Raw genomic sequence first — 27778 nt, 5'->3', positions numbered from 1 at the left:
TACTGCATTTAAGGGCTGCCTGAGTCAACAGTCTCTGACCAACAGATTTCAGATTGAGTGCCACAGTACGTTGTCTTATGCCTATCATCTTACCTCAATACACGCCCAAGTTTACAAAGAGTGAAACTGGATAAGATCTCTGTAATTCTGCTTATTTCCATCTGCCTAATTCCAGGCTGCACTGAACGTGCTAAAGGGTTCAATAGTAAGCCCACATCTCTCCTAACAGTGATCAGTCTCCCCTCCAAACTTGACCTTTCTGCATTTCAAAGTATGAGTTGTCTGCAAATTTAAAAAAAAAAAAAAAAGTGTGATTTTCCAATAACCCTCTGAACTGTTTATATTTGTGATGAGAAGTACAGTACTATCAGTACAGTACTATCAGCTCAAACTTCATTCTTGTACAGGGATTTCTCACGTATCAAAAAGCTTAGGAAAGTAAAAGCATATCCAGTAGATCTCTTTTACCTTTAGAATTAAATTAAAGCTAGTCTAAAGTTCATCCCAACAAGCCAGCTTTTTTGTATTTTCTTTAAAACTGCATAGCCTTAAAAAAATCTTATCACAAAGAATAATTGAAGAAAAAGTAAGTTTTCTACCAACCTGGAAAAAAAAAAAAAAAGGTAGTTTGTTAAATAGTCTAGGAGTGGAAGCTTCGGGAACTATGTTCTGACGGTTTATGTAACAACAAACTGGAGCCATGTTTGCTTGTTACTCGTAATTGAAGCACAGTTTCTGGAGACCAATATTTAGACATATGCAGGATGATGTATATAGGTGTATATTTAACAGCTTTCCAGAGTTCCTAATATGAGGTTTGAAAACAATCCATTAACATCGATTTTAGCTTTGCTAATATGGATGGAGCTATTGTACTTTTTATTGCTGATATGGAGAGTGAAACGGATGTGAGATTTAATTCTTAATAAAATAATTTGGTAACACACTGAAATTATTGGAAAGGGTTTTTTTGTGAATAGAGTTCAGAATGCTTAAATAATAGATGAAAAATTGTACAAAAATGCTAATTCTTATAGCATATAAAAATGAAAAATAATTTACATGTTTGTGCAGTGCATACATATTAAATGAAGCTAATTTATGAATACCATCTTTTCTTTTTTGTTTAGGGCCTCAGGTGTAGTCTGTGTAGAAAGATGTAATTTCTCTACTTATTCTCTACCAGGACAGTGGCCTGATGGAATCAATGCAGAAAACTATTGAAATATTTTTTTCTTTACTCAGATTACTGTCTGAAATAGCTGCAAAAGCATTATTTGTACTTGATCCCAACAGGCTGCTATAGATGAAAATTTTACCCAATGCGCTGTTAAAAGAAAAAGTTAAAGAAACAAAGTAAAGAAACTGGGGGCTGCAATTTTTCTGTTATCTAAATTTTTAGTTATGTGTTCTGGGTAATGCTGGTATCAGTTGTTGGCTACAAATCTTTAGAACCTATGGTCATCTTTGAGTAAACTTTTTAAAACATAAGGAAGCTTAAACTGTATAGTAGAAAGACTTGCTGCTTTTAAGTCATAAAGATTGGCAGGTTGAATTCTTTCTATGTAAACAATTGACACTATATTGTATCAAGAAAAAACAAGAGGTTTAACAAAATGATTGTTGATTTTTTTTTCCTTTCATTAGGAAATTTCTGTGGCATCCAACAGTTGAGGACCAGGTGAGAGTTACAGATTTCATTCTAGTTGGGCTGCTTATAAAAAAGAGAAGTGTGGTGCAATATTCAACGTACAAGTACAACTTCCCCATTTTCAGATAGCCCGTTATGACTGGAATGAATATGGTTGCCTAATGGAACTTCATAATCAAGAGCATATCCAACCTGTTATTTCTTTGTAAGTAAACTGCTGATAAGTTGTGAGGCACGAGGAAGACTTCTTCCACCAATGTTGCGTATGGGTGTGAAGCTGCAGAAACTATCCAGGTCCAATGGCAAGAGTAATATTATCAAATCTTTATGTTCCTTTTTGTACATAGTACAAGACGCTTTAGTCCCAGTGGGTACTGTTGCACCACATCGGTATTGTAATTCCAAGATGCCCTAGGATGTCTTAGAGTAAGGCATCTTGTCAGCATGCTGCCTACCTGTCTGATCCTCTGCAGCAGCAGCAGCTCTACATGCTCCCTGCTCCATGCACAGTTACGAATACAAAGGCTGTTTGTGTGCTTATCCTTTTCTACTGAGATACCACATTCCTTGTTCTACAGATACAATGGCGATTTTTGTTAGAAATGCTGAAGCAAATTTTATATTATGGGAGATAAAAGGCAGAACTGACTAAGGGTATACTTCATCCATCAAAAAAGTAAGTCAACCACCGAGGATGTAATTTAAATGCTTCAGGCATAATGGTCTACATGCAAAATATGACTGTTGTTACATATATTGAGACCTCTTTAGGTTGAATGGATGTATTAACAGCTTAGTATTTTAGCATTTAATGTAGTGGATTGAACATCATACATTATTCAAAAATAAGCATGTGGGAAGTATCAAAATGATACACTAAACAGAAGAAAAACCTGCCCATGAGAATGTGGTTTGGGAAATGAAACTTAAAAATCTCTTTGAAATTTTAGACTTCCTTCTCTCTAAAGAGGAAAAAAAAAATAATACCCACTAATCCACATGGTCTTGTCAAAATAAATTCTGCCCAATCTCTTTACAACTAAAATGAGTACATTACTTCCTTTTTCAGGAGAATGGCAAAGGATATTTAAGCCAACTCCTCATCTACATATAGTGGTAAGGGAACTTTGATGGCCCCCTCTGACAGCCCAGTTTATGAAAGAAATGGTTGGAGCAATGCTGGAGGTTTGGACATGATGGTTGATACTTACTCATTTGCAACCCTGACAAAGACAATTATCTCCTAAAGAGAAGTAAATCAAACATACTGAAACATGATGCCGCCTTCTTGTGTACCATATTTGCAAATGATACACATTTCAATTTTACATTTTTAATCTGTTCAATTTCTATTTTTAACAGGAAGGTTGTCTGTATAAAGCACCATCTTGGCCCATGATGCTTAATGAAAGTAAAAACTTTACATTGGATGAAGTATGGGGACTGCAGGTACGAAAACATATGTTTAGAAATAGCTTGTAATGCTGTGAATAAAATGTATTGTCATCTTGCTTCGTGTTCTTGCATTGCTAATATCCTTGGAGGAGGGGCTATGGACAAGCACTGACAAGGTGGAATAAAGCTCATATGACAATACAGCCTTGATTTAATCGTACTCAGAAAGGATAGTTTTATACCAAAAATATGTTATTAGCATTGTTATCATATTGTGACAAAAGCAAAGGTATCACTTAGTGCTCAGCAAAGCATTCTTTGTGGGCAGCAGTAGAATAATTGAAACCCTTTTGTAATATAAATAGTAGAACACAAGGAAGAGTGCTGGACAGGAAGCCAGAAGAGGATTATAGAGAACTAAAAAAAAATCCTCAGATGCAAGCACACAACAAGAAGCTGTTAGGAGAGTGGGTTCAAGCCAATGGAAGTGGAATAAGCAGCAAAAACTCTGTACAACTTTCCTAAAAATTAAAGGCAAAGAATGAGTTATTTCTTGCACACAGGGCTGGAGTATCTGGCTTGAAATTTCTGCAAAATCCTGCGTTCTGTATGTTGTTCAGAGAAACATATTTGTTTGACATCTTCTCCGCAGCAAAGCCAGAGATGGATTTTGTTTTCTGATGCCAGTTCGGAAAGGACTCCATTTGAATATCCTATTTATCAGTAGTTTCCTTGGCAGTTAGGTCAACTTCATAGTGTTTATTTCCCATCTAAAAAAATTTCTTTCACAGGACCCCAAACTTGGGCTTCTGCTCAAAGGGGCAATAATGTAATTACAAATCAGTAAGCTTTTTTAGTAGTCCATCTGTGGTCTTGACAGTAGAAGCGCAGCTATAGCTACATTTAGGGTAAATCTTTTGAAATCTATTTCATCGTTACAGCTAAATCTATCTGTTTACAATACTTCTACTATCAGAGTATACTAAAACTGTTTTGATTAGAAAAGGACACTCAATTCTAGCTATTATAATGTAGCTATATGTAATACTAGCTAGAAAATATCACAGCTAAACGTTCTGCCTGTTTGGTGTTTAAACCCAGGTACCGAAAAGACAGGACGCAGCTTCCCCAAGGTGCTTTGCTCATGCTGACATGTGCAGCAAGTTCCCAAGCTAGGAGACCCACAGTCATAACCAAACACACTATCCACTGTTTTTCGCCACTTTGTCAAGTCCTGCCTAAATGACTGACAGGAGATGGTTGCCTTTGACTGAGACCAACAACCAAATCATTTTTGGAATTGCCAGAGGCTCTGGCTTTTGGAAGGAGGGGAAAAAACATCTGAACCCTTTCATTCAAGTGACAGTAATTCCTATACAGAGTCCTCCCCCTAACATACCAAGTCACCATCAAAGGAGAGCACAGAGTAGAAAGCCTACCTAAATACCAAAAACTTCCATCAGCAGCAGCACGCGCAACTTGAAAATCCTCAGTGGCTGATCTATTGGCTAGCACAGACACGTACTTCTGACCATCCAGATAGTTGTTATGATACAGACAAAGGGTCCTTTACATTTGACAGTACAGCCAGAAGTTCAACATTACGACAGCCGATGTATGTAGAGCCTGAACAGTGGAAACTTTCTCTTCTAACTTCTCTAGCCTCACAACCTTCTGATACCTCTTAAAAAATAAAAGAACCTTCCTTCAGTATTGGCCATTTTTTATCTCCCAATAGGCACAGAATGACTATATGTTATTAATAAAAAAGTGACTTCACAGGACAGTCATTTGAAGCTCTTTTTGGAAGCATCTTAATCTTCATTTGACATCTTTCATCAGACTTTGATTTCAAAGCCATCGTTTCCAGTTAATCCTGGCCTTTGGGATTCCACTCATCTGATCTGGCAAAACCCACTGTACTTTAGAGTTACATTACAAAACGTAGAAAACAAGTACTGTATTGCACTGCTAGCAAGTGTCAGTTATGGATCCCATTAAGAAAGGCACTTGGACTATTTTAGGTATTGATTAAACCAACATTTATTGGCGATATGAAAAGGTAAAAGGGGTATCATAGATACCTTACATCCCTTCAGATGCTGGGAACCCCAAGTCGTACAGCATTAGCTGGACCTTTAGTCAGGGCACAGCCTGCTACACAGATACCACCCGTGGTGAGATTTGCCAGCACTGGAGTCTTTAGAGCTATTATAGGATTTTCTTGGAAGTAACCAACTCTATTTATCATTTCTATTCTCAAGTGAAAAGATATGTGAACATGCTGCTTCACGTCAAGATAAGACGAGACGTGCCAGGCCAGGTGCCAAGAAAGAGCCACGTATAGCCTTCTCCTCTGCAATTAGTAGGTTCATCCAACATTCAAGCGATATGTACAGCACAGCACACGCATGTGCCTGTTCAAGTCAGCTGTTACGTGGGTCATTAACTCCTTGATGTACAACAGCCTTCTGGTTAAGGCCACTACAAGCACCTGTTCCTGCAGGACACGAGCCTGTCTTCACACAGCCTCATTAGCCGCCTCCTTAGTGGCAGAGGAAGGAACAGCTGGGACAGAGCCTTAATGATAATGAGGACCTTAAGCACATCGATTGCCTATAAAATACGCTCCCCCCACCCAGTTTTATATCAAGCTGTTCTTTTAATGGAATCTTAATTAAATTTCTACATCTGTTGAAAAGAAAATCCTTTGACTATGGGACTACAAGCTTCTTCTAAACTTGTCCTCTAAGATAACCTCTTCAATAGTCATTACCTTGCCCTATTAATTTAGGTGAGAGAGTCAGTTCCTCATGGCTAACCTTTCTTTTGTATAAAGATAATGTGACTTTTAGAACATACATAAAACTCTTATCCAAGACGGTTTTTGACATTTAACTCAGTGAAATCTTTGTATGCATCTTTTTTCCTATAAAATTCATTCTTCTTCTCTAGAAGCACCCCCTCATATCTTATATGTTAGTGTACCTGGTCTATATTAACAGGATAATTTTCTAACAAATAGAGTTTATGTATGCATATGGATGGTATTAATGTAGACATGTATATACAGACAACAATATATCTTGAGAAGAAACTTTGAGTAAGTAATTTTTTATTATTTTTTTTTGCTGCTTGATTGATTAGATTCCCATTGGAAGCCATGTCAGGAAGTCATAAGCGTTTGAAAGAATGCAAAGAGAATGTATGAACCACAAAATCTGTTTGTTGTTGTTGTTTTAATTTCTTGTTCGTGGTGGTTTTTTTGTTTGTTTTTTTTAACCTTCAAGTAGCCAAGCTGGATAGGAAATAATAGAATATGTTACATAAAATCCACAGAGCTAATACTTTGTCCTGTCTGCCCAAGATGTTCTTGTCTGGACTTCAGCCATAATTATGAAGCATCTTCATAACTCTTTCAGATTAAGGAAAATATTTTCTGAAGCATCAGAAGTAAATTCTGAGGCACTTTAAAGTTCCCTATCTATTTTATATTCTGCCTTTTCTGTCCAGTAGTAGCCTTGAGATCTGTATAACAGAGACTGAGTATGATAAACTGAATGCAGACTGACTTCCAACTATAAGATCAGCAAGTTCTCTAAGAGGTCATCTTAAGGAGAGATACATGTTTTTTAAGGACTGATATTTGTATTTGGTAAATTACTGGTAGTTTCTTAATAGGGCTGTGAAGGGACTGAATTACATAATTTACGTTCATTGGACATTTAATTTGTGCTCAATTGAACATTTACATAGCAGGATCTATTTATCATTTTTAGCCACTACCTGCATATTAAAGAAAACAAAAACAACAACAAAAACTGTCTGATTGTTTTTCAGAACTACCTCAGAAGCAACTCTTTTTGTTTCTGTTCAGAATTACAGATCTTGTGTTGAGTTTCATGAGAACAGAACAAATGAAGGATGTATGAGCAGAATCAAATTTTAAATAGCACTTCTAAGAATTACATTGTTTGGGCTTCTAGTCCTAATGCCATTTATCTGTTCAGAGTGAGGATATTAGACCCAAACTACAGGTTATTGTCTTCTTTAATGTGAAAAAGTGTAATGATATGGGGCAAAAAAAAGATAAAATGCTGACCATTTGTATTTTTAAAATATTTCTTCCCCGGGATTTCCTTTTGCTTTGGTGTTAACAATATTTTCACTGTTCCCTAGCTCTAACTTAGAAATGATTCTGATATCATTCTCAGAATCCTTGACTTCTCCATTTTTCAGATTAGTTCACAGCATAAATACTTACTACATAGTCTCAAAACAATGAGGCAGCTACAAAAAAAGAACCACACTGCTTGTAAACACAGGTAATCTGAAAATCTTTGAAAATGTCCTATCATGTTATGTTTTACAAGAACTTATGAGAGTATAGTTTCTATTGAAGAATTTTTGCCTTCCTTTTACATTAAATTAACAATTTTGTATGTTAACATTTTCATCCGCTCCGAATTCTAAAAAAAAAATAAGTTGATCTGTGTAATATTTAGTGTACTACCCCACATTCCATATATTTTGGGGAATATACAATAAACCTGAAAATTCTGACAGCTCAATAAAACAAACAATGTTCACGTTTCCTTATTAAGTAATTCTACTGGCTACCCTTACAGTTGAAACCAACGAGATTCCTGTGCCAGGACCCTTCTTCACAACCTGAAAAAAGAGAGTTTTGGCTTCTCTTCTCCTCCTCTTTCAAGTGTACATGCTTGAAGCCCCAGCAGAGAGGTCAGTTTGAAAACAGTGAGGACTGGTTAATGCACTGCAGTTTCTACAAAATTCCTTGCTTATACTAAACCTACAGTAAAGGGAAGACTCTTTTCAAGTCTTCTCTAGCCTCTCTCAAAGCTGTAAGTGTTCCTTTTTATCCTGATTTTTGCAGAGACATATTAACTATGTTTAAAGCCCTGCTGATACTGCTGGGCTAACTCTTGTAGAATGTGCTTTTTCCAAAGCACGGCACGTGTAAAAATCTGTATTTACATACCCAAATGCTCACAAATGTTGACTCTACTGCCGAAAAATTAATCATAACTGCAAATGTACTAAAATTTTACAAGATAGTTCAAGTGTTACTTATAACTACAGAAGGGTTTAAATAATTTTAATACTAATTCTAATCTGTTTAACAAGAGCTTAAATTTTTCATTAAAATATGCAAGGACGGGTGATGTTGGGAACTGGACAGTTTCATAAGATTCTCTGCCTTTGCTCTCAATTATGAAAATAACCTAACAGCTTTTCTTATTTCAGTTTTTGAGATTTAAAAGCATTCTTTGCAGTCCGTACATTAATAATGGAAATGCATCAGCTAGTAAATGTTTCTAAATATGACTATTATTTAATATATTAAATTTGTTTTCTGTGTTCTGTACAAAAGATACCTGGTATTGGTAAGGTTTTTAAACAAAATGAACTTCTAAATACCCCAGTACTTTTTACTTAAAACAGGCTTTATTCTTGAACCTTAATCAAATGAATCTTGTTTATTAAAGGATGATTCTGTAAGCACTTTTTATATCTCTATAGTATTATTTCATGTATTTAGTTTCATATATAAAGGGCATGCTAGTCAATGTAACTTTAACTTGCATGTTAAAGGTCAGTGGTAGCTAGTAGTTTTTCAACAGACATCTTCCAAGCTGAGCTAAGTTAAGCTACAGGTGTGAGCCTCATGCTTGAGTTAGCTTCGCCTCTTTATGGCTTTCACTAGCTTACCTGAAATATTAGCATTATTTTTCAATGTAAAGTCTGATAGAAATACTTGTGCAAAATTTCCACTCTGTAGAAGGTTTGCAGCCAATTCAGTTCCAAAAATGAGTAGCACAGTCCACAGAGGGAATATTATATGTCCTTGAAGGCATTTTTTTTTGATACTGCATGTTTTACTGATATTTAACAAATGTTAACTCTATCTTAATAGCATGCATTTTGATTATATATCCTCTCAAGCTTATTTACTCCTTCAGTATATAAATGCAAGGGTTATAATATTTGTTATAACAGTTAAGTCTTACTTGCATCTACTTTTTAATTCCAGCTGAAGACATTTTTGCACTTCTAGCCAGAATTTTCTTATCATCAAGTTAAGATACCTTGCAAAGCTTATGCTGTTAATGGCAATTTTTCTGTTTTTCCTAAAATAAGTTTAATTAAACTCCATAGTAAATAAATGGTGAAATTCTTACAATCACATTTGATGTTCACAGTTTATGAAATTTTTCATAAAGATTATAAGAGTTGTAGAAATCTGGCTTGAATACATGCACATTTTTAAACATTGTTACTGATTCATTTTGCATGACTCATATCCCATCTATTTCTGTACATTTTGTACCAAGACTGAAATCAGAAAAAAAAAACAGTAATCAACTTAGAAATCTCACCTGCAGTGAAAATCTGTTCCTACTGAAGTCAGTCTTCCCTTAAAACAGGTTGGTCCCCTGGGCGAGAGCACAGATGAGAGCCCTCCAGTTCCTCCCACAGCATTTGCCCATCTGTGTTCCACCTTACCTGTGAGGATGTCCAATGCGTGGGACGCACAGGAGGTTTGTAGCAACACCTGTGTGGGGCACTCTGCATTCCTCTGTGAATCTAAGCTGCCTTGGTGTTCTCAGTTCTCCATTACGGCTGAAAACTGGTGCTCCTCTACTGTTTCTGTATCTTTGAAAACAAAACAGACAATGGCATTTTCCATAAAGACAAGAACACAGACTGCTCTTTTAAATGCATTTCTCCCATACAAGCAATTTAAAATGTTATGGTATAAACTAAATGTCATAAAACTTCATAGATGGACAGACAATGATTTAGTTTTTTGCTCTTCTCTGAGATTTTCCAGGTTCCAATTCAGGGCTCAAGAAGCTTGGCTTTCAGTTTTACAAAGCAGAAACCCTGGATTTCACACATTAACACTTCTTTTGAGGTAACAGTGCCCACGGCTGACCACTACCCCCTACCCTAAGATGCCTAAAGTACATACACAAGGGTCCTAGAAGTAATATCTTGTAGGAGACTTATCCTGAGCAGCCTGTGCTGCATTCTGACATGGAAAGAAGAGCTTGGCCTGACTCCTCTCCACCACCTTCTCGTAAGACTTTCCAAACTGTAGCTACTTAGGATCAAAAGTCATCTTCAAGGAACAAAGAAGACCCCATGAGCTCAAGAACTTTGGTCACCACAGTTACTCAGCCAAGATGTCACTTATTCTGTGCATGCCAAGGTAGCAGCATCAGTTTCAGCTCCTCTGTGCCATCAGCACGCAGGGCCTGGAATAGTCAGCTGCTTTTTCGGGACCTTACTTACCAGGTACTTACTGTTCTATTATTGCAATCTTCTGATTTCTCATCAGTAAATTCTAAACTGCTAGCCATTTCTGTAGCACCTCCACTTTGGTACCAAATGTGATAGAAATTTATATGGTAGAAAGAGTTTTTTTTTGTGTACTTTAGTGCCACGTACTGTAGTGTCACAGGTCAAAGTGTCTTTTACCATCATCACTGGTGCACATCCCTGAATTAGTTAGTAGTCCTGTAGTTGCCACTGTTGCAGAGTCCGTAATATTGTCCTTGTTTGTATCCATACTAAGCCTCAGGAAATCATGGTTTTCTACCCCTTCATCACTGGAGAGGTAAGGTACTTGTTGCAGATCTGGAGTGAGATCTTGAAAATCATATGCTGTCCTCTGATAATATCTGAACATCCAAATTGCCAAACTGATCATAGTATCTTGAAGTAGCCCCATACCATACTTGCTCACTCTCCAAACTACACCTATAAATACAACCTGGTATGAAATATACCGTCTAAGGCATAACTTTCTGCAGCATTCACATATGGTTAACATTGTGTCTGACACCTAGCTAATCTCCAGTCTTTTTGCTCATAAGGCTTTTCCTGTCTTTTGCAGATAATGGCATGAAAATATCACTGTATCACTGAGAAAGACAGAGATATAGCATTGTGGTACTACTCTGTGTAATAAGTCTAATATTTAAATACCAAAGTTCAGCTTCCAAGTCAAATAAATGACACATTAGAACTTTTTCAGCCTTCTTCATATAAATGTGGATTTTATCTCTCTCTTATCACTACAGGCTAGAAGTTATGTTTTCCTCTTTCTTCACATTGCATCTTGTAGACAAGGAACAAGCAGGAGAGTGAAGAAAATCATTCGCTAGAAGTCACTGCAGACTTTTGTACTTCTCTTTTCCAGTTAACGCATACTGTTAGTTGGAAATGAAGTCCCTGCCTTTTCAGAGGTTTTTGACCCGTGCTGTTTTTAAGATACAATCATATTTTCCACAGTATTCCCCGATATGGAAGCAGCTTCCTTCTACAAAACCCTTTGGTTTCGTAACAGCCGGCTTGTTTCCTAGCTGCCGGCCAAAGGAGCAGATGAAGAACATGACCCAAAGGAGTTACAGGCATCCTGTCCACAGGCTTACAGTTTCACTGGCCAACTAAGGGATTACTGCCAGCAGCCCTCAGCAGCTCAGATGGACCCGAGGTTTATACACCAGTCTCTTAGGCATTTGAATTACTTGACCATCAGCAGCCAAACCTTTGACTGGTTTTTGCAACAATACCATTTCCTCTAACCAAAGATCACTCTCTGAACAGGGAATGGCCTCAAGTTACCCCAGGGGAGGTTTAGGTTAGAAATTAGGAGACATTTCTTCTCAAAAAGGGTTGTCAGGTATTGGGACAGGTTGCCCAGGGAGGTGGTGGAGTCACTGTCCCTGGGGGTGTTCAAGGAAAGGTTGAACCTCATGCTTAGAGACATGGTTTAGTGGGTGACAGTGGTAGTAGGGAAATGGTTGGACCAGATGATGGTCTTGGGGGTCTTTTCCAACCTTACTGATTCTATGGTTCCATGATGCTTTCGTGACTGTCTGCTTCAGTTGTTCTGTAGTACTGGAGGGAATGGAGCTGTTCTGCATGCTTAAGGGCTCTTCCCACCATTCCGCCCCCCCCCCCCCCCCCCCCCCCCCCCCCCCGGGGCACTGCAGCTGACCAGCAACGAGGACTTTTAGCTGGGAAAAAAGGGTGCAAACACCTAAACATCTGCTGCCAGAAAGGGTACCAGGAGCCAGAATGCTAGTGGGGTGAGGTATGTCCTCCCTGCTGCAGCGCCTCCTTCTCAAGGGGACATCCTATTGTGAAGGGCACCTTTTATGTAGTAGTTTATATGGTTGTAAACGGAATCTGCGCCTCAGCTTAGGCGCTGTAGGACAGAAAACATCTTTCCTCTTACTGGCAATTCCACCCCTCGCCCCCAGCGCCACAAGATGGCGGCTCGCGAGGCGCTGCGCACACCTGCGGGGAGGCGGTGCCCGTGCGCGGGACACGCCGGGAGCTGTAGTCCCCAAGCCCCGGCGGAAGGCGGGGGCGGGCCGCAGCGGCTCCATTTTGCGCCCACCGGAGGGGGCTGCCCGGCGGCCGCCGCCGCTCGCTCCTCGCAGCTCCGCCGCCGCCTTCTCCCCTCCTTCCCTCCCTCCCCTGCGCCCCGCTCCCTTATCTCCGCCGGGGCGGGGCCCGCTCCCCGTTCCCGTTCCCCCCCCGCCGCCCGCCCGCTCGCTCCCGGCCCCGCCGGCGGCCGCGGGCGAGGCGCCGTCCCCGTCCCTCCGCGGCGGCGGCTCCATGGTGCCCGCCGCCCCCCGCCGCCCCGCAGCAACAGGCAGGACGAGGAGGAAGCGGCCCCCGGGGGTGCCCGCGCCGCGATAGCCGCCCGGCGGGGCGATGGCGAACCAGCTGGTCGTCCTCAACGTCTACGACATGGTGAGCGCCGCCGGGGGGCTCCCCTCCGGTAGGGGTGACCCCCCCCGGGGCTCCCGGGAGGGAGGGAAGGGGCCCGGTGGATGCCCGTGGTCTGGCCCCCGGGCTCCACACGGAAAGTTTGGTGTGTGCCGCGGGAAGCGCTGCCCTTCGCGGCCCTAAAAGCAGCGGGGGTGTCCCGCCGGGCCCCTCTGCCAGCAGCGCGGTGCCTAGGGGTGGCCGCTGGCTCTGCAGGGATAAAAGTTGCTTGGCGCGCCGTCGGTGGGTCTTGTTTTTAATAGACGGTAATTCCCGAACAGCTTTGGTATGGGCGAAACTTGGCAGAAATGAAGGCATTGCTTCAGCCGGGTTTGCGGTCCTATGAGCTCACCTTCCAGCTCTCCTTCCCTGTAATCTTTCCGTGACACCGACGGCAACTGTTGTGTTGTCGTGGGTTCGGCTGGAAGCTGCTCAAACGCCATGGTAACAAATGAGGTGTAAGTACCTGCACAGCACAGGCCACGCGGATAAGTAATGTTAGGAAAATATTATCCGCTAATGCCTTTCAATCGCTGGAAAGTAGAACAAGTGCCACGAGTTCTCGTCTGCCCATGTTTTGAGTCAACTGGTACAGGGACAGTAAAATTTAACAACTAGCTTCAAGTAACAACATTGTCTGCGTTACTTAGTTTATTTTGGATAGGCTTTCCTTCTGCTACTGCCACCATTTTAAAGTAAACTTTTGGTGTTTTGGAAGGGCAAAGGTGTATAGTGTAGAGTCTGATTGCTGGCAGAGAGAAAATGAATCTTTGTGCTTGGGAATACTCAGGCTCAAGTGCTGGAGTGTTTCCTAGCAGTTAACAGGGAGCTGTCTCACTTGAAACTAAAATTATATGCTAGATGATATCAGCTAGTCTGATTCCCGTCATTGGTTTCTATGGTAAGTATTGGAGCGGAAGAAAATAACGTCCCTGCCAAAGGAATCCCTGTTTCACCTCCCGTGCCTGACTTCTGTCCCCAGCACACATAACCTGTTGGTCCTGCTTTGGTTTTCCTTCCTCTCCGAGAATGGGGGGGGGGGGGGAGACTGGAGACGGGAGCAGTCCAGTCACTGTGACTCCTCAGAGAGACAAAAAGCGGGGTTTTGCTCACCTGGTTGTGCACATATGTGAGGCCTTATGACAAAGTCAGCGTGCTTTATTAATGGGAGACTTAAGGAGAATGGGTGCTTATGACATGGATATGCATGACGTCTTTGGGCTACAATTTACAAACGTGCACAGGAGGAGCTCTTCTAGCGTTAAAAGAGCTGTTTTTATGTATATTAACTGTGAATACTTGAAAGTAAAGCCCTGCTTCTTCCCCTGTACAAGACTCGTACACAAGATGTTATCTTCAAAGTCAGAGGCTTGACACACCTCTGACTTGTGAACGGGGAAGATCCAGTGTCCTCGCAGAGGCGTGCGTGGCAGTGCCAGGGGTTGCCTGGGCCCTGCTTACAGGCAGCCATGAAAACTAACAGAAGAGATGGCCTCACGTGTAAGCACCTGCCTAGAAGGTGATGTGATGGTGTTTGAGAAAATCTGTTCTTGCTGTGAGAGCATTTTTGGGGGGGGGGGGGTGGCTTCAGTGCTGCTTCAATGCTTTGTCACTTGTTTTTGGGACATCTTTGCAGGAATCTGCATCTTCTAGGGCTAAGTCTGGAGGTGGGTTTTACTCACTTCCCCTAGCAGGTCTGACAGGAGCAGGGGGAGCAACAGGAAGGTCACGCTCATAAAAACCAGCCTCGGTTCATGCAGAGGGCTCTGACAGCTGTCCTGTTGTGACTGGGAGGGCTCTGCCGGCAGCAAGGAGTAGAGGAGTCTGCAAAGCCACCACCTCTGGTCAGCGCTCGCTGGCCAAAAGAAGCAAGCAACAAGCGGGCTTACTAGTGGATGTTTGGTCACACAGGGGTGGGTTTTTGTGCGTTGGTCTGCAGCTATGGTACTTGTCGAAGCTGTACATCACCACAAATTATACATACTGAGCTGAGACGCCTGAGCAAAATATTTCTTTATCCTACTTCAGCTATGCTTGTTGTTTTATAATGACAGCTAGAGAAACAGATTTCCTTCTGACTGGAAAGAAAAACTGAGTTTCTGACTGTGTCTGAAAGCCACTGTCTGTGCACAGCCTCGAACTCTTTCACAAACTATGTCTCAGTCCGTTTTAAACTGGTTTGAAGCAGGAGCTTAAACTAAAGCCTGACTTTCATGTTGCATAGCGTTTGTTACCACATGAAGAAAGCCTACTGAAATCAACGGTAATGCATCATTTGGAGCGCTAAGTGTGAGGGGGAGAAGGGACAAATCTTTTATTACAGCTGTTCTGAAGTTCTGTTTGTTCATCAAAGGCTACCAGTTGTGTGTTGAGGCACTCACAGGTTTGCTGCTCTCACTTCTGGCGTTTCACATCATTTGAGGTGTGTTTTGGGGGAGGTTGGGCTTTGGTGAGTGTGTTTTTTTTGTTTTGTTTTGGTTTGTTTTTTTTGGAGCGAGAGAACAATATTAGTCACCTGTTGACAGAATCAACACTGCTGTAGCTTCAGCAGTTGTAGGAACAGCTTCGTGTTAACCTGGGTGCTAGCTGTAGCTCAGTTCCTGAAAAAGCCACTTACATATGCAGGAGACTAATGGGTGACCTCACTGCTGCTGGAGATCTGTACAGGACTGAGTTGGTTCACTTCAGAGCATGTACACTCTGCTTTCCTTAGCATTTGAGAAGAAGAAAACCTGTGATAAAACCAGAGGCTGAGGAGGGGTGTGTGTGCTGTGCTCGAGAGCTTACTTTCTTGTAGTGGTAACTTCCTGGAGGGAAAGAAACTTAAGGGCATGTTTATGTGCTTTTGTTCATGCCTTTGAAAACTTTTTATCATAAAAAGGGTCATAAGAAAACAGCTATTATGTTTTGAGAACTGGAGTATTTAATATAGTAAAACTGCCTTTTTTTTTTTTAGGATTCTAGCTTTTTTGTGGCCAAAGTAGCATCCTCTTTTTCACTTGTAAAGCTATAACAATCTAAAGTATTAACATAAATGAAAGCTCTGAAGAGTGTAACAAAGATACTTTTGAAGCACTGGGATTAATGTGTTTTTCATTTCAGTGACATGGCTTTATTGCGCACATAGAAAAAATAGTTCTCTAATGTGTGTATCAACAAAAATATTAAACACGAATCGCCGTTTCACAGGACTGACTGACTGCAAAATACTGAGGATGTGGGACTGTGGTCTTACACGTTCTACTGTGGTGAAATTCAGATCAAAACTAGATGAAGGGAATCTGTTTTGTGTAATGAAAGCAAGGATGTAGCTTTTGGGATCAGTTTGGGATTCCAGAGTTTGTCATACTGCTGAACCAGCGAGCTGTATATATGTCATTTATGGGCAGTCTTTATTTTGTAAGTTGTATGTTATCTTGCCAGCTGCAGCCAAATTCAGCATACTGGAAGCTGCATTTTTCCCGTGTTCCTTTCTTTAGTGAGATAAGGCATTTTGCTCAATGAGAGGATGTGACCCACCTTCCAATAACTGATCCAGATTAAGTAATAATTAGATCTAATTACTGTTCCTAGGGGAAAGTAATTCTGCCTTATTGAAATTCTTCAGTTAACCTACTCGGTTCTTGCTGGAAGTGTTAAGTGCAGTGCTGTAGGCACTTCTTTCAAGCTGCTAACACTTGTTAAATTTGCTACCACTGCTCAGTTTTTGGAGCCTAGTGAGCCCCGCGTACCGAAGTGCTGCCGCTGATAAGGGCTGCTTGCTGGGATGGCGCTGACCTTGCTGCACGCCTTGCTGCGGCAGCTCCCCGTCCGCTCTGCCTCCGTAGGGATCGCTGAGGCAGCTCGGTGAGCCGCTTTCCTGTTGTCTGCCTGTCCTGTGTTGGATTTCACAGGGCTGTAAGAGGGGAGGGGAGTGAATAATTGTTTTTTCCTGCCTGGTAGCAAACTAGTGTTATTGCTGGAGCGCTTACGGGATGTCTCGTGTCACTTGTGTTCTGCTGCCAGAGAGCTGCGGTAGCCTTGTGTGTCAGTGACGGGTCTGGTGTGTGTGAGGTGCAGGCGTCACTGGGAGGCCAGGGGTCAGACACAGAATTTCCTGGCAAAGCGGGTGGCCTGTGGAGGGCTACGGTACGAAGGACCCTCTCTGGCTCCGTTTGAGGTTATGGTGATTTGGACGTACTCTCTCTAGGCAAGTGTCCTTTTCCCCTGTGCTAACAAATTACACGTTGAATATTCCAAAAGTTCTGTTTGTAAGGATAAGCCTAAAACTGTTTTGGAATGGTGAGCTGGGAAAGTGAGGAAAACTGGCTTCAGAACTGAAGCAGATTTATGTTTGAGAATCTCTTGAATTTTCCTGTGGATTTTAATTTCACTTCAATGAACAGAACCTATTTTTTATGCTCACAAACTCATTAAGTTAGTTGGGCAGTCTTACCTTTCTCCTTGCGTCCCTTGTTCTTATGTTCTCCCTGTTCTGTTTTTCTATACAGAGCAAATCTAACCCAGTGTATTTCTGGAGGTAGCTTGATCTGAAAAGTCTGGTTAGATGCATATGGATGAGCACTCTGCTTTTTCTTCTGGGGAGAGGAAGGAAAGAATTGGGAAGCCTTTAAACAGATTAAGGTGATGGTTTCGTGTAGTCATCCATACCACGCTCACTAGCACAGTGATCTGTTAACAAAGCCGACTGTGAAGCTCACTCTTAAGCAAACTGTATCCACAGATCTCAATGCCTGTTAGCTTTCGATAAACATAAGGAGCAAGACCTGCCTGCTGCTAAATCGTGTTGACAAGATTTCCCACAACTGGCATGGCTGGAGACAAGATCATAAAATCCTTAGTCATTGAAGTCTGGAGCCTGCAGCACTGTTGTGAAGTTTAGGCTGGAAAAAGTGGGGTGCTGTTGTTTGGCTACTGCGGGTAACTGAATTTGGGAGACCACTTACTCTAGGTTTGACAATATGGATAAGGATGATTGTAAAAGCCAAATGCATCCAATTCTGATGCCTGAAAACTTGTAACATTTGGCCTGACTTGCTCTTTTTGCCATTTAACTTCCTTTTATTTTCATGAACAGCTTTTCAGTCCAAAACTTAGTGAGAAGTGATTCCTCACTGGAGGAAAAATGGCTTTTTCTCCAACTGCATGTTAAATGCCAGGATGACTAAAATGTCTGTGAATTAACGTACCAACCCGTTAGTACACATCAACAGTGTGACATCTGTAACCTTTTACATTTGTATCATCAGTTGTGATGTTTTAATAGTGACTTCACATCAGAAAGCACTTACTGTGTCAACAGTTTGTGCAAATAAGATGGATTTTTCTCCTTCCTGTTTACGAAACAAATAATAACTTGCTGAGGATGCTGCCTCAGTCTGTATCCTGACTGCCAGCTGACTCTCTGAAGTCTGATTTGCAGAGCCTTGCGCAGTGTGCTTCAGGTCTGGGTGACCTGGGAGGAAAGTTTCCACTACTGGAGTAATTGACAAAATAATGTTTTTCATGTATTTTTGAGAGGGTTTTTTTGCTAGTCAATTTCGGCTTTAAGAACACTGCTTAGACTTTTTTCTTTGAAGTCTTTGTTTGAGGTTCCTCTTGAAATTGTTTCAATTGGTTGAAATTTTTTTGCTCCTTGGAGACTGATATTTTGAAGGTGGTGATAGAGCCAAGGAAAGTCAGTAACCTTGAGGTTTTTATTTTTTCAAACTCTGTATGCCTTTATGGTGTTGAGGATAATTGTTAACTCCTGATAGGCACTCACTGCTGCTGCTTTTTAAATAGAAAATAGTGCCAAGGAATTTTTTTCTTTCCTTTTCCTTTTTTGGAGGGAGTGTGGTGTATGTGTTAGAATTAAAAGAACCCAGGAAGTGATAATTTTGAAATACAGCTGTAATCTGTTTTTTATCATAGAAGTGATATGCTAGGAACACATACTGGATGTATGCAAAGGTCTTGCACCTGATGTATGGAGACAGATACATCAGGAGTCTGAGAGTTTAGGCTATTGTACGGTGATTACCAGTTGAGTATTCAAAGACGTAATACAAGGTAATTTCATCTTAAATATCTCTGAGCGTCTTATCATCTGGTCATAAGCAAAAACGGTCATTGCTCAAAGTGACAATTGGTGTGTGTATATTAGTCCTACATTTTGATGTTCTTTCAAAAAAAAAAAAGTGCTCCTGCCAAATTATTGTAGTTGATTCCAGTATGTATTCAACTAGTGGAAAACTTTTTTAAGTTTTAAATTGTTGACAAATAAAGTTGATTTGGATTTCTCCCAAATGTGGTCTCCTTGGTTGACAGGCAGCGACAGCACTAAAACATCGAGTAAAACCTAATGGAATTAATTGACTGTGTATAGCTGGGGAATTTTAATAGCATGTTCTGTTCCTGTTTAAAAAAAAAAATGGGTCATGCAGTTTTGTTTTGTGGTTGGCTTTTATGCTTTCGATGTGCTGTGAGAAGACAAATCTGTATTGGAAACTAACTAGAGCCTTTTTGTTCTTCTTTCTTTTCAGTATTGGATGAATGAGTATACTTCTTCCCTTGGAATTGGAGTATTCCATTCAGGTATAGAGGTGTATGGCCGAGGTATGTACAAGAAAACCATCATTTACTCTTCTGTTTGTCTTAAGTAACAGTATTATTCAAACAAAAATGGGTTTTGGGTAGTGAGGGAAGTCTGGCTCCTGAAACCTGTTGTTTTCAAGTTCTCATCTCTTTTGCCTCTGGGGAAAAAAAAAACACTTATCAATAATCCGGTAGTCATCTTGTATTCTTATGTAAAGCTATGTAACTATGAAAAAATGTACATTTTTTTCCAATAGAAAGAGCAATATTTGTCTTGGGTTTAGAAATGCCTATTGTTAAAACAAATGTATGCTTCACATAAGCATGATGGATCATGGTTTTTAGTATTCTGCCAGCACTTGTGCAAGGAGTTAATTTTTAACTATAGAGACTGATCTGTTGCGGTCCATTCCTTATTAGTAGATTTGTTTGTTTTAAGGAGAGTTTATTTAAAAGGTATCTCATGCATACTGTTTATTTACAAAAGACACACCGCTGATAAATAGAGCAATATGTTCTGATTTTGCCCAGTGGGTTGTACTCTGGGAGGCAGCTTCCTGATTTACGTAGGTCACTTTCAATTCCAGTCCTGACCAGAAGGGGTGCAAGCTCAGGTCTGAGGTGTTCATGCCTAGCAGTAAAACCACTCTCTGATGTGATGGTGTTGCTAAAAGTAGTCTGATTAAATATATATTTACATATACTTGAGTTCTTTTTTATTTTTTTTGGAATGTGTTTGGAGTTGAGGAGAAGCAACAGAGGTGGTGAGCTGAGCCAAAGACCCCATTGTGCAAAGTACCTTAAGCTGTAGGTGTTGCAGCTACTATAATAGTAGCATTGTAACTGGGTTTGCAAGCGTTGTCAGAGGAATGGAGAGCTGATGAAATACAAGGCTTACCGTTAAAAACTTTTTTGAATTTCTTCTAATCCAAACCAGAAAGGCCTGACTCCTAGTAGTGCTGTGCGTGAAACCCAGTCCTTGAGCTGTGCCAAATCCACGTCTCCCTTCCTGTACAGCTTGTAACAGCTTTCTCATATTAGGTTGTGCCCCTGCTAGAACAATGACTTGCATTTTTCACAGTACCTCAAACTTTATTTATTTACCTGTTGTAAAAAAAGGTTATCCACAAAGCTGAATGCTAGACTTGGATGATGTATTTCAAGTTTTTAGGAAAGGAAGTGTGAAGTCATGCTTAAAGCTTTTTATTATACCCTGGGTGTGGTGTGGTGTGTTATCTTACAGACGCAGAAGGAAGTTAAAGCACACTGATACCTTCATGAACTGTAAGGGCTTATGCCAGCAGATGTTATGTGCAGACTTCAGATCTGTGCACTGGTTTACTTTCTTCTTAGAGAAGAACACAGGATAGTCTAACTCTTGCATATCAAGGAACTCAGAAACGTTTTAGGCCAATACTAGTTGGCAATGCGTACTGCTGTAGCATACCATCAGACCTTTGAGGATGCTGTACTTTGAATCCCTAATCTGTGAATATTTAAGTAGACTTTGGAGGTAAGCGCATGTAAAAAACATTGTTTTCATTGTATAAGTGAAGATTTAAAAGTTAAATTGAAAATCCTACCAGTTATATACGCTTATTAATTAAGCCTGTATGCTGATATAGGAAGCTTTTTGTCAATTTTCAATTAAGTTGACTTCCAAGTTAATAAAACTATTATTTGCCAGCTCTTTGCGTTTGTTGCCTTGGTTTCTAGGTTTAGATCCTTGTGAAGTTCTCATCGACTAGAAGATCCTTGCAATTGATATACCAGTTGACGAGGTCTGTTGTTCTTTACTGTCATCTTATGTTGTTGTTATTTTTTTAATCTGAGCTTTCTTTTTCAGAATTTGCCTATGGTGGTCATCCATACCCTTTTTCTGGAATATTTGAAATTTCACCAGGAAATGCTTCCGAGCTAGGAGAAACGTTTAAATTTAAGTAAGAAAAATATATATTTTCTTGTTTTTGAGAAGGTATGTTAAAAAGACAGCTTGTTGAATGTATTTTTAAGGATAGGTGTGTTAAATGGTACCCAAGGATTTCTGACTTTGTGAGATAATAGTGTGTTTTCTTTTCTTTGAAAAATGGGAAAAGGTGATGACAGCAAAAAAAAAAAAACATTATTTTGAGCATACCGTTAAATTACTTAACTGTGCATAAATTATGTGGACTTGTAGCTAGCTTTTTATTATTCATACCATATATACAATGGGGTAACTTTTTCAAGGTAGTGAAATTTTTATACAAAAGTAAAGGTGTTGCTTTTCAAGGTATCCATGTCTTTTTTTTCTGGTTTCTCAGTGTGGTTGTCTTGACTTTCCTTGCATTACAAACTCTTACCGATTCCCAGCTGTCTCAGATAAACAATATCCTTTGGAGAAGAGGGGAAAATGGCAGCCTGCACTTCTGTGAGTTAAGCTGCAGAGAACTTAAGTGAAATACAGGTGGGCAGTCAGCAAGAAAATAACCTCATGTAAGATGGAAGTGGTGCTGTAAAATGTAATAGCGAAAAAAAAGTATGTTATTCTAGGAGGGCAGAAAGATTTCCCCACCTGCAGTAGGGTAATTTTTGAGCATTTTGAGAACAGTTACCTACTTATTTTATGGAAGCCTGATCATCTTCTAATCTCTCTGTTTCTCTTTCTAGAGAGGCTGTGGTTCTAGGCAGTACTGACTTTATGGAAGATGACATAGAAAAAATAGTAGAAGAGCTTGGAAAAGAATTCAAAGGAAATGCTTATCACCTAATGCACAAAAACTGCAATCACTTTTCTTCAGCTTTATCTGAGGTAAACAAACACAAGGGTCTATAGAAAGGTGCATCCCAGGTGGCTACAGAGCGTCATCTCCTTCCTGTCCTTTGGATTGTTTGGCATAATTTCCAGTGTCTTATCTTTATTACCTTGGGTAAATGTCACCGTTTCTTCAGATTTTTGGGCTTATGTCCAGAATGCAAGATTATGCTGCCAAAAATGCTAAATGTTGTTACATGTAGTTTGAGTTCCAGAAGGGGGGGAGGCATTCCTAATTGAGAGACCTAGTAAAGCAGGTATTAACAGGATTGCAGGACCTTTTCAGACTCTTCACAGATCACTACAGGAGACAGACCCACATGCTGTTTTTACCAGTGTTCCCTCACAGAGCCCTCACACTGAAAATAATTTCTAAAGTTACGACGTACTACTAAAGAATAACAAAAGCATTGAAGTTTCATAGATGAATCTGCTGTTTGAGAGGCTTTTGTCAAGTTATCCCTCTGCCAGCACCTGTGTCCTGGTCATGTAGATACCTGTGTGGGCGTGCAAAAGCATCTGGTTGTGGAACTGACTGGGCTTTGCTTTTCCCTCTCAGCTTTATTTTAACCTTACCAGTTTGCCAATAGGATTGAGTGCCTGCTCACTCACATGCTTGTACCAACACAACAGGAAGGGTGAGGAACAAATAAGCCAGGACAAAGAGGGGAATGGCACTTGCGTTTTCATTAGTAGTTGCTAACCTGTGCTTGTCAGAATTTATTCTAATGGTCATTGAGGCCTTCCGAAAAAGGGATGGCTTTGTTTTCCATGGCTAACTTCCATAAAACTTAACTAGTCTGGAGAAAGAGGAGGGAAAAAAAAAGGAACAGTTAATGGCACACTTACTGTATAGCCTTTGCTTTATGTAGTCTGTTTGATCTTCCACTGGTGCTGGAAAATTTTGAGGTGGGTGATTCGTGTGCAGCACTGGTACAAATAAGTAGGGTGGCCCACTGATGAAGCTGCAGTTGACGTGACATCTGCCCAATATGGCCAGGCATTTTCCATACTCTTGAACTGCATGATCATGTCGTTTCTGTTTTATCTCATGTCCTATTTAGTGTTCAAGCTGCCTAAAAACCAGGGATATAATTACAAATAAAATGCTATTCAGTTTTAGCAGAGTAACATTCGTGTTAGCTGTGATTTTCTCCAGATTTGCATTGGAATAAGTAATGCTTGAAGTGAACATGGAGGCAGTTAAATAAAATAGGTCACTCCCTGAATAGTGACAATGAAAACATTTAATGACTGCTGTGTAGTAAAAACAAACATTTAATGCAAATTTATATATTTTTGAGGGGTTGAAACTAGCTTTGTATTATATTGCTTCTCTTGTTCTAGTGATCTTAGCAGCCTGTGTGGTGTGAGATAGTGATCTCTTTTCCAAAGTCATCAGAGGCCATCATAGTAAATGTCCTCGGTTGTGTGTGTTACTCCACGTAGCTGTAATATTAGCACTGTCTTTTTGACTGCTTGATTTCAGGGTGCACGTCTGTAATAGTGAGCTTTCTCCTTCAGTTGCTGTTTCTGAAGAATTGTCTGTGAATACAAAATAAACCTTAACTCATTTCCGTGCCTCTTAAAGAAACTATTCAAAAAGATCAAGGTGGTTGGGCTTTTCAGGACTCAAAATAAAAATACACCCCCCATGTTCTACCCCTCAGAAAAAAAGCAGGACCACATGTCAAACTTAGAGTGGAAAACGAGTCTCTGCAAATTGGGTTGGTGCTTTTACTGATGGAGCAAGTTGTCTTAGTGCAGCTGAGTGCTTCCTGAGTGGTGTTTATGATGCATAAATCTAAGACTGCTGCAGCCTTTGCTTTCTCTTTACAGTAATGTAGCTTTGTCACTGCTGAACCAAGAAGACAAGTTAATCTTTTCCTTCCCCTCTCGCCCTAGATTCTGTGTGGAAAAGAGATTCCACGATGGGTGAATCGTCTCGCCTACTTCAGCTCTTGTATACCGTTTCTCCAGAGCTGCCTGCCGAAGGAATGGCTAACTCCTGCAGCCCTCCAGTCTAGTGTTAGCCAGGAGCTACACGAGGAGCTGGAGGAAGCCGAGGATGCAGCAGCATCAGCTTCCTTGGCAAGCTCAGCATCTGGGTCTAGAACTGGACGTCACACCAAATTATAAGTCCTCCTCCAAAGTTACAATGGTTTGAAATACTTCAATTTAATCTCTCCAGCAACTGACTTCCTGACAGAACATGAGAGCTGACTCTAGAACACTGTTTTTATATGCAAAAACGGCTCTCATCAGCCCCTGTTTCAGCTCAGGATTATTTATGTAGTGAAAAGAATTGCTGGGAGGAAAGGGAAGGATTTTATGTGAAGCCACCCTTTTCATTTTCACCTGTTTGATAGACCTGAGTTAACCTAACATCTTGTATAAAGCAGAACTTAAATTATTTGTTTACAGTATGGTGTACTACTGTTTACAAGTCCTGTAAGGACTCCTGCCACCATGGAAGAAGAGAGAATACGTGTTTTATTAACTGTTGGTATAATTCAAAGGCAGTAGTATTATGCCCTGGATGAACTCTCCCCTTTGTTTTCAAGATTTAAGGCAGGTGAAGTTTAAATTTCTGAGAAATGTACAAACTGCTGAATACTATATATGCGAACAGGGTACTGTACACTTAAAGTGGCTGATGTAAACAGGTAGATTCCAGGATGTAGGGAGACTGATTTTGTCTAAGATCTCTTACTGAAGAAGTATGACCTCTACATTAATGAAACTGTGGATTTTTGCACATATGAAGGGAAATTTCTATCTCATTACACTGCACATTGATCCCTAATGTTTTTTTTTTAACTTAGCCATGTAGTTTGCATCCTAACTTCCGTCTGTATTTACAGTCTACTTCAGCCAGGATTTAGACGTGTAAATATCACCTGTTGAAAGCATCAACAACTTTTTTTTTTGCTGTTTGCTTTACTTGATTTAAAACTTGTATATAAAAGTTAGTACTTGTATTCTTTTTTTTTTCCTTCATGTAGTTTGAACAGTGTAATACAAGCCATTTATGGTTGGGGAATGGCCTTGCTTTCTGCTGCTGACTTTTGCTTCATTTGAGTTTGTAAACATTAGTGTCTTTTTTTTTTTACTTATATATTACTGCCCAGTCGTGCAGATTCGCACAAATTATAGAGAAATCCTAATTTATTTTCCCGCAGTTTCTGTCTGTGGCATTAACTTTCTTGTCAGATGTAATGAAGAAAAACCTGAAAATTGCTTATGCACCTGCGTGTTTACACAGCAGAACCCACTAATCTGCACACATAATTATATCCGAAGGTAAGAGATGCTATTTTCTAAAACACAGAAGTATGTTTGCTGGTAGATTATAATTAGAGCTGAATTATAATTAGTGATCAGAATATATAATGGAATGCCTTATTCTTGTTCACTTACCAAGAGAATTAATGGTTCTTCCAGTTATTAGTGTAAATTAGTGAGGTTCTATTGTGCACATAAGGATACAGTAGCACAAACATGAGGGAGGTGAGCTTGTGTATTTTGTAAGACTTGCTGCCTTAAACTAACAAAAACATCTGTAAACTGATCAGCTCTCAAAGAAGTGTGCATTACTAGAAGTATAAATGACTTTTACGAGCTTTGGTTTTGATTTGTTGCTGGGTTTAATTTTTCCATTAAGTGAAATACTGACTCTACAGTTTCTGTTCCTTAAAAGGGGGAAAAAAATCCTCTTATGAGGCAAGAATGCTTAATGTTATGTACTCTCCTAGCTGTGTGTAGTCAGTGCCGTTGAACCCTTCAGGAAGGTGCAGTAGGTTATATGCTAGTAAGAATTCATATGATGGCCAACTCCAATTCATGTTAGAAATGAGCGAGAAGTCTTTCTGCTAGCCTTTGGGCTGCATCATTTTTAAGACGGTTGAAGCTTTCACTGATCTGTGGTACATTGTAGTGACAGAAAGAAATGCTAACGTTCAGTTCGGGGGGGGACAAAAATCAAGTGCTACTTTTTTCTTGAAAGAGTGGGATAATGGTAGAAGTCTTGCTAACTGTGCTTTGGTACGTGTTCTTATAATCTCTTCTACCAAGTGGGAAATGCTTAAGACTGACAAGTCTATCACGATATCTGTTTGGTCTCCAGAAGTTGGATATACTGACTCTCCCTGATTGTTTTTTCTTTAAACTTGAATCTCTGAATTTGAGTTCTTTTTTTCCCTGTTGTGAAAATGAACATGGTGGTCTCCAGTCAACTCTCAAGCATTAGAGAAGGAAAGATCACACTACTTACAGCGAAGGTGACAGACCACAGATAAGTTTTGTCTCTCCTGTGCAGCTGTGGTAGGAATGTGACTAAGTCTCTTGGTCAAGGCAGGTCCTTTATTTCAGCTCAGGGTTGAGGCCACTGATCTAGCAATGTACTGTAGCTCTTCCTAGGCTTTAGGAAAAATAAATAGAATGAATTTTCATTGCTACCTAACTTTTATGTACCAAAACCAGCTTTTTAGGCTTCTAATATATCCAGAGCTCTAGGTCACAAATCTCTACACCTTCATTAACCCACACAGTTACAGCATGTACAATGCAAGAAAGCGACAGATCACAGCACAGTTTTTATTTAGAAGTAAAACTAAGAATATTTTTTATAAAGCAGACTGGAAAGTTTGTAACAAACGTTCATTTTATTGGTAGCTGTACAGGTGAAAATACTGTCTTATGCTCCATTTTTTTTGTTTAAATACCATCCATTTGTAAATCCTGTGAGGAAACTGACACGTGAACCCTGAAGGCTGTTGGGTATTGCATCGAAGCAAGTGGTACTGTAACTTCAACCATGTGCTGTGAACTCAGCCTCTGCTGGATGCCTACAAGAAGTCACCCTGCCAGTGGTTACTCCGATTTGTTAGCAATAGAACAAGTTACCTTTCACCAGCATTACTGCCAAGCAGGGATTACTTTAGTCTACTAACAACCACACTGTGCTAGGACTAGGACACTCCAAAATGCTGTGAGAAAGCTGGACACCTGTGGAGTCTTTTCCATCAAAACGGGTAGAAAAATAATTCACTACTTCAGGGTTCTGCTCTGTTTACTTTCTCGTTGTTGTTTAGTTTTCTGTAAGATAGTACTTTTGATACGTAGTGTATTCTTTAACTCGGTTGTTTTATTTAAATGCCATTTTCTGTTCAGCAAGCCAAAAAAATCCAATGTACTGTCAGTGTGCACCAGTAACTTCAGAGTGGCTTGGTAAAAATATACTTGCATTACTTCTAAAATTTGCAATGCAATTCTGATCACTATTGATACATGATAATTTTCACTGTTGGAAGTTGGTTACAAGCTGAATATTCACTGATGCATTTTTGGTAAACTTGTATTCAAGTTTACAATACTACATAGTATTTGTATAAAATTCAAAGAATTTTGACTTTTGTTACCTGTACATGGCAACAAGTTGTCTAGCATCTTAAATCCATCAGTTTATTAAAAATACTTTTATAAAAAAGAGAGTTGGCTGTGTTTCTTACTCTCCTGGTACCTGTAGCTCGTTTTATCAGTGCTGTGCAAGC

At 40.1% G+C, this 27778-nt stretch overlaps 1 protein-coding gene and 2 long non-coding RNA genes across 7 annotated transcripts; 2 read left to right on the top strand and 1 right to left on the bottom strand.

Moving 5' to 3' along the window:
* The first annotated feature begins 83 nt into the window (after nt 1-83).
* LOC106049592 (uncharacterized) lies at nt 84-10205 on the top strand. Of its 4 annotated transcripts, XR_010830249.1 has the most exons (6): nt 84-1681; nt 3014-3100; nt 7675-7789; nt 9496-9609; nt 9894-9986; nt 10073-10205. It is a non-coding gene; the product is annotated as an uncharacterized lncRNA (long non-coding RNA). The 4 variants fall into 4 exon arrangements; XR_001214502.3 differs by lacking the exons at nt 84-1681; nt 3014-3100 and adding an exon at nt 5684-5840; XR_010830250.1 differs by lacking the exons at nt 84-1681; nt 3014-3100 and adding an exon at nt 5848-6149 and having other exon boundaries at nt 9903-9986.
* Nucleotides 6160-13321, bottom strand: LOC125184868 (uncharacterized). Its single transcript, XR_007169428.2, has 4 exons — nt 13209-13321; nt 9575-9724; nt 9448-9504; nt 6160-6344 (listed from the first exon to the last, which is right to left on the bottom strand). It is a non-coding gene; the product is annotated as an uncharacterized lncRNA (long non-coding RNA).
* On the top strand, nt 12469-27718 carry DESI2 (desumoylating isopeptidase 2). 2 transcript variants are annotated; one of them, XM_048079947.2, is made up of 5 exons: nt 12469-12841; nt 19381-19453; nt 21279-21372; nt 22082-22223; nt 24132-27718. In XM_048079947.2, the coding sequence occupies exons 1-5, from the start codon at nt 12803-12805 to the stop codon at nt 24363-24365; spliced, it is 582 nt and encodes a 193-aa protein (XP_047935904.1). In that variant the 5' UTR covers nt 12469-12802; the 3' UTR covers nt 24366-27718. The 2 variants fall into 2 exon arrangements, with proteins under 2 accessions (XP_047935904.1, XP_066850023.1); XM_066993922.1 differs by lacking the exon at nt 12469-12841 and adding an exon at nt 13617-13757.
* The last annotated feature ends 60 nt before the right edge of the window (nt 27719-27778 follow it).

This window comes from Anser cygnoides, chromosome 3 (genome assembly GCF_040182565.1).
Source record: "Anser cygnoides isolate HZ-2024a breed goose chromosome 3, Taihu_goose_T2T_genome, whole genome shotgun sequence".
Lineage (NCBI taxonomy): Eukaryota > Metazoa > Chordata > Aves > Anseriformes > Anatidae > Anser > Anser cygnoides.
This window is presented reverse-complemented; position numbering and strand designations above follow the sequence as displayed.